Consider the following 6,983-nt stretch of genomic DNA (forward strand, 5'->3'; position numbering starts at 1 on the left):
TCGTCGCCAAGTTTAATATCTCGTATAACGCTATTTCTCGTATGAACAAATGTCTCTTATGCGAAATTCAATCTTTACACAACTGATGTTTCTCGCCATTACACCAACACAAAAGGGTTATAATGTATTTCCGCATTTAATTACCAAAATAAATATTGTATTGATGCAACTTGAAATGCGTTGAACTCTATTTAAATATTCAAATTTACATAGAAGAGAACTTTTTCATTCGATTTCTTATTATACATAATTTAGTGATCCTGATTGTAAACATTTCGAACGAATTTTGATCACTGTAAAACGGATCTTCTAAAACATGATTCTAAATAAAAATTACACTACCTTTTTTCCCCCAGTATAACAGGGAAAAAGTAAAGAAAATACCGAAAGACATGAGATTTAAAAATAAGATATACGGGCAAATATGTGAGGCGACAGCGCAGGTATAGCCGCGCGGAATATGCAATAGTCTTCGATGTCTCCGTCACCGTGCATTATCGGCTCGCACCTGTCTGCTTTCGTCAATGTCAGAGAGACGTTTCTGCGACGCTCAAAGCGCATGCAAGACTTTCCAGTCGCAATTATTGTCGGACCCTGTCGACCTCCGCGATGCATCTTAAATACGGAGGGAGAAGCCGTTCCCGCGGTGAGCCTTAACGATATTGCCAATAGAATGAGATACTCACCGTCGTCTCCCGCGTGCTTCAGGACGCCGGAGGAATTCCTAGAAGGATTTTCACGGCTCTCTCGTCATTACGTTACGAGCGTGAAATCTGTCGGTGGCGGCTTATGGCTTCCACGCGCTGCGTGAGCCGATGAGAAGGTCGGAAATGTAGATAAAGACGACGATGACGACGATAATGACGACGACGAGAAGGAATGCGAGAATCGACCGTCGCACCATGAAGAGAGAAGACAGACGAGGGGAGAAGGTGGCGTACTTCCAAGCTCCTGGCAAGACCTTAGTTCGAGGCGGAGGGCGTCTTGGGTGGCTGGAAGGGGTTCCATTTCAGACACTCCGGATCGATCTCTTTGTAGACGGGGCCCCGTCTCTTCACCCTCTCCTTGTAGTCATCGATCACGTCCTGAAATTATTTCAACGGTCCCTTTCTTTTTTTTATCTGTGTCTCTGTTCCGGGCGACGCGATAACTCGTAAACGTTTTAATTGCATTGACAAGGAGCTGAGGAAATGTATAATGGTGAAATGGGTACGCCGAGGAATGAGAAGAACGATCGAATTAATTGAATGATAATTAGCCACACAGTCGTACTGTCTGCTCATATATCGGAGATATCGTTCCCCGGGATCAATGACGAATGATCGCATGAAATCGGATCGTCCTTGTGGCATTATAATGAAATCACGTTAATAAATACATTTCATATTTCCGATATTTACCATGTTTGTATAGTGAGAGGAGTTTTGTTATCAACTTCACAATTACACATAGTGACCTTACAGGTTTATGTATATACATGCCTTGACCAAAAATATTAGGCATTTATGTATATTCTTTCCATCTATCTAAAATTCTTTTACCTGTCTTGTTTCCTATTGGCTATCGACATTATACAAGTTTAATAGCCATTCTACAATGTGCTCTTTGTTTCCTGTTTCTTGCTGTTTGTCTCTTGCCTTTTTCGATGACCAAAAGGCAAGAGACAAACAGCAAGAAACAGGAAACAAAGAGCACATTGTAGAATAGCTATAAAGAGTTTCTTAAAACAAAGGATAATTTATAATAAATGCCATAAATCGATTTTTGAGCTAAAACATCAAATAATAAACAAGATATCTAACACTTTTAGCTAAGACAATGGATTACAACACAAAGGAGCGCTTACCTGTTTCTTCAGAATGATATGCTTGCCCTTCCAGTACTTCATCATACCGAGAGCCTGTAAAGTGCTGACAATATCATACGAGTCGATGGCCATTTCCTTGCTGATATCTGAAAAACAAATTACCGAGTGTGTGTTTGTTTCTTTGCTCTTTTTCGCGCGTTCAACAATGATCTTTTCTGACCCTTTCCCCTTTCCTCGTTGGAAGTGAAAACTATTGTTGAATGGAAAAGTCTCGAAGGGACATATAATAAAATCCAATCTTATAGAAGAAACTTGTTCCTCTCGACGCCATACAGCAAGAGTAATAAAATTGACGAGGGCTAGTAGAAAGAAACACGATGAATAAAACATCGTGAATTTATTACTATTTATATTTATGTATGGAAATATTTTATGTATGAAGGATATTATCAACACATAAAAAAATTTTAGCACACGCGTTTCGAAAAAAACATTTTCTTCTTTTATTAGTCTCTTTGATTAGTTACGCAAACCCGATCTTCGAGTTTTCCACAAGTCTCTGGTTAGAAACATATTATTTACATTCTAAACTTACATTCTAAAGTAGAAGCTATCCAAAGCCGCGAGGCAAGGATTAAAATAAATAAACAATGTTAAACTAAGTATCTCAAAAATTAAAATTAATAATAATAATAAAAATAATATATTTACATTCGTTTTACATCAATCCGATTAATTATAGATACTGAATTCATTTAACGCTAAAAGAAATAATAATAAACTTTTTAAAGAACTTGACCGTAGGAGTCGCAAAAATGCGGAAATGATGAATCATAGATAATCTACTGCGGTTTTCAGCGACTGGGCGATTTATCCTGCCCTTCATGGATACAATTATTCAACCGCTAAAACTAGTTACGTTGGGAAAACTTGACCATCGAATCAATAACAATATGGCATAAATCCTCTGCTGACAACTCTCTTGTCTCAAGGTATAAAATCTAAAATATATAGATTCAATAATATCCACCGAAACTGAGTTATTACAAAATATTGAAATAGAATAACTCTTGATTAAATAGCAAAAAGTGAGAAGAGTTGGCAAAGTCTTCTCTCGCCAGATTGCAAAATTTTCAAGAAGTTGCTGAAGATTTTTGCTAGAGTCGCGACGAATGTAAATTTTCTCTTCACGGGAAAATTACGCTTTCGAAACCAGGCGTTGAATCAGCAGTTCAAAGCGAGACCTCTCGCAAGTCGCATTAACGCACTTTCAATCCGCGTATAAATATTTAAATTCCGTAATATCGGAAGTCAAAACGGACTGATGGTAGCAGGTACGACAGACTTCGCGCTGACCTACCTTTTACGGAGATCTCCTTGCCGCCGAAATTGCAGAGATACTGCAGTAGAACGTCTTTCCAGTAGCTCCGATACGAGATCAAGCCGAGATCCGAAAGCGGCTTCTCCGGTGAACCGATTTTCTTCTCGACTCTCGTTAGCAAGTAACCTGCGCAGCGAATTGCGAACAGATTCGGTTTATTCAAATATTAATGCTATTTATCAAATTAAATTTATTTAATACAAATATACATATAAACGAAGAAGACCATATTCGGTTAAAACGCGTCTTGCGTAATTTTTTTTGTCTTTGCGTAAATTTGTCGATTTTGAAACACATAGTCTCAAACTGAAGCTGGAATACATAATAAGGTAACTGTATATGGGCGTGTTCTTAAAACGTTCTTTGTGTAAAACGTTCGTTGTTTGTAGGTTTTTTGTCACAAAGTTTTGTTTATAACCGAAGAGAAAAAATTCTTTATAAGGTAGAACCAATATGGTCCACAAGAATAAGATCTACTGAATGTACATATCGATCGTAACGTTTCTTTGATACTTTTGTTATTCCAGATCGTGGATTCTAATTCATCTGCTAAACATCACGGAAATAAGTAGACAAGTCCATTGTTTGGAAAATAATACTTTGTGCATTCTTACATGTCAATATGTCAATAAACTTATATTTTATATTCTTATAAAGGTAACATCAGATCATTTTATTTTCTATTTATCTAATATTTTTTTTTACGAAAAAGGAGGAAACATACTTAGATCATATTAAGTACATATGTATCCAGTATGCGCGGAATACTACTTTTTTTTAATTTTTACTGCACTTATGTAAATATTTGGAAATGTCTTATACATTTTATTAACTCTGTGTTTCAAAAATGTTCTCTCTTTTGAATGTAACCATAATTTTTTATTTTGGACTTAGCAAAAATCGCAAAGCTTAATAGGGACATATAGGGTTACCTTATAAATTAAATTGGCAACCAATTTAATAATATTAATGCTAAAGGAGTATCTTTAATACACACATTGTAAAAAATTTATTGAAAAATAAAATTTATTTGTTAGTGCAGCGTCGATTTACCGGACGCATCAATAAAACTCATACATCAATTAATAATCTTTTTAAGAAAAAAAATGATATAATATAAAATTAAAATATTCAATAGCTTCACTTTAAGAAAATTGTAATTCCAGATAATTTCAACAACTTATACTTCAATTGGTATAATAAAAAAATATTGCGGTAATATTTTTTTTCGAGGTGCAACAATAGTTTTCGCAGCTGGGACTAGTAAGCACTTCGTAAATGAAATTTCTAAAGCATAATTGGACAATGAGATCCTATTATACACTTAAATTGAACGAACAAGTGGCAATGGGCCCGACAGAAACAGATGCGGCCCTGGTCAGCAGTGCCCGTCTACTCCTGGTTGAACGTCCGTTCCGCCTCGTTTGTCCCAAGTATTCTGCGACGAGGCATCAAAGAAAAATGTATAGACAGCCAGGAGAGAGGGAAAGGATGAGGGAAGAGGTGGGGGGAGAGAGAGAGAGAGTGTGTGTAAGAGAAAGAGAGAAGGCACCTCGAGGCGCTTCGTGCAGCGCGGCCTGCCTGCTTCTCGCTGGTGAATCGGCGAAATGGTCCGTTGCGCGTCATCCGTCTGTCTGTCCACGTCAATGGAATTATCCAAGAGACCAGTTAAAAACCCGTTTTTCAGGGAGCGACTTAAATGTCAGATCCAGATCTACCGCAACTCAGAGTCGAAGATTGATAACGCGTGCATTTAAACGTCAACCATCGGCACTCTTATCAGAAGCAGGTGCAGGTGAAATTTATAGGGAGATGAACTTATCGATCAAAGTATGGATCTCACTTAGGGAGAACGTTGGTTGGAGTCCTCTTCTTTGATCGTTTCGAAGTACAAGGTTGAAAATCAACTGAAAATTGGACTTTGTTCCAGTTAAACATTTCCATTAAACGTCGACTCGGATTTCCTCGGGGAATGAAATCAGAGAGTAGAATTAATAACGGGGCAGGAATTCCATTTGATATAATCCTCGTCATTTTATGTTCGCGACGTGAATCTGAAAATTATCTTCCACAAAGATTCTTGCCGGAGTGACATGAGTCACCGAGAACGCGGCGAGAAGCTACCATCAAGAGGAGACGGGACTGATCCGCGGAATTCAAGGCTGGGATATGTAAAAGTCAATCTCGAGAGGGATGGGATTTAATGGACCCGCGCACTCGCTGGTTCGTTCACGTTTTGCATGGATTTCGCGAACTCCACAGCGAGTTGATAGCTGCATCTTGCATTATGTATAACCGATCTCGCTGTATGCATATGCGGCATTAGGACGTGGACGATAGATTCGTGGTAGTATCCAGCGTATGTCATGTCGTCCGCGTTAGTGTCATCCTCACATTCCCGAAATTACCTCCCGTACCGTCAGCAGGTTCAAAAGCTCTCTCATTAAGCAAAGTAATCTCTCCTGTGCTGCCGTTTTCCGCCGAATAAATTTTGCCGCCTCCGGAAGACGTTTATTTAAAGTTCCAAATGTACCGTTTCCGCACGACTGATAGATCAAAGCATAAGATAATTAAGCGTTAAAAGATTACTTACGGCCGCGCGAGGGACACACCTTTGATTCATTGTCCCGAGTCTCTTAATCCGAATTCCGAAATCACCGGACGCCTAGCCGCGGACGTATTTCCATAGATATAAAAGTTTACTTGCATCTTGCAAAGTAATCCGCGAGACACAAGCTGAAGTGTTGTTGGCATTAATACGTTTTCGGAAAAGTTATGAATGACTGATGTATAGCGAGAAACAAAACTTTCTTTTACAAGGAAATTTCACAAAGAGACAAATTCTAATCTTAATAATATAATTAAAATTTTATAATTAATTTTCAAAACTCATTTTTAAAATTACTTTTTAAAAATATTATTAATGTGGATAAACTGAGACAATTTTATTATAAAATTTGTATATAATATTTTGAGTAATTTCAGAGATCGATAACGAAAAAAGCCTAAAAACCACGTTCACTTGTAAGGAGTGACTTCATTTTTTTTTATATAAAACGGTTTTTACGTCACTGACTTATTCTTTAAATGATCATTTATTTATGTAATCTATACAAAGTTTCATTAATATCAGAATTTGACACTTCGCGAGGGTCTCTTGATAGTTTCCTTGATTTTGAAATGTACAGAAATCTCGAAAAAGTACCCTATGAACGTCTTTTCGCCGCATAAAATTCTTCTTGATTCAGTCGCAGACGGTTTCAAGGTCGCCGGTGTCTGATATGCATCTATCGCGCGCTCGATCGCACGATTTCGCAGAGATCGGCGCGGACAGATTCACTCAGCGCTTCTTCTCGTTTGCTCGAGGAGACGCTTTAGACCTCTTTATCCCACAGACAAGGACGGACAAGACGGGAGAGACATGTCCCCGCGGTATACTCGGGATCGGACATGCCGATCCTGCGTTCACATTTCCGTTCCCGTTCCAGGGTGTTCCCGGCCGGCGATGGGTTCAATGACCACACCGCTCCATCTCCTCCACCTTCGCAGACCGCGTATCTCCAGCAGCAGAGAGGACACTTCTATCCACCCCCTCCGTCCGCCTTCGGCACTCTGCGGCCTCACCCCGCTCTTCTTCTGCACCCTCCCTCTCCACTTCGCTGCTGATTACTTTGGGAGGGTGGAACGCATTCATTACGCGTCCGTTCAGTTTGCAGACTTTCGGGATCAGCGTGTAGGAAAAGGATAGAGCGCGAGGGGTAAGGGGGGAGAGAGAGAGAGAGGGGGAGAGAGAGA

General features: G+C 39.1%; 1 protein-coding gene across 3 annotated transcripts in view; it reads right to left on the reverse strand.

Annotated features, from left to right (window-relative positions):
- Positions 1 to 402: 402 nt before the first annotated feature.
- Positions 403 to 6,983, reverse strand: part of chm (lysine acetyltransferase chameau) — a 41,327-nt gene continuing 34,746 nt past the window's right edge. Inside the window, exons 11-13 of one of the 3 annotated variants that reach the window (XM_018459142.1) lie at positions 3,168 to 3,314; positions 1,847 to 1,953; positions 403 to 1,085 (exon numbers count right to left, since the gene is read on the reverse strand). In XM_018459142.1, coding sequence (XP_018314644.1) covers positions 963 to 1,085; positions 1,847 to 1,953; positions 3,168 to 3,314 — 377 coding nt within the window. In that variant the 3' untranslated portion in view covers positions 403 to 962. Of the gene's footprint in view, positions 1,086 to 1,846; positions 1,954 to 2,655; positions 2,809 to 3,167; positions 3,315 to 6,983 lie in introns of those variants that run through there. The other 2 variants (XM_018459143.1, XM_018459145.1) reach the window with 2 other exon arrangements.

The sequence above is a fragment of the Mycetomoellerius zeteki genome, unplaced genomic scaffold, assembly GCF_001594055.1.
Source record: "Mycetomoellerius zeteki isolate Tzet28-1 unplaced genomic scaffold, Tzet1.0 scaffold79, whole genome shotgun sequence".
Lineage (NCBI taxonomy): Eukaryota > Metazoa > Arthropoda > Insecta > Hymenoptera > Formicidae > Mycetomoellerius > Mycetomoellerius zeteki.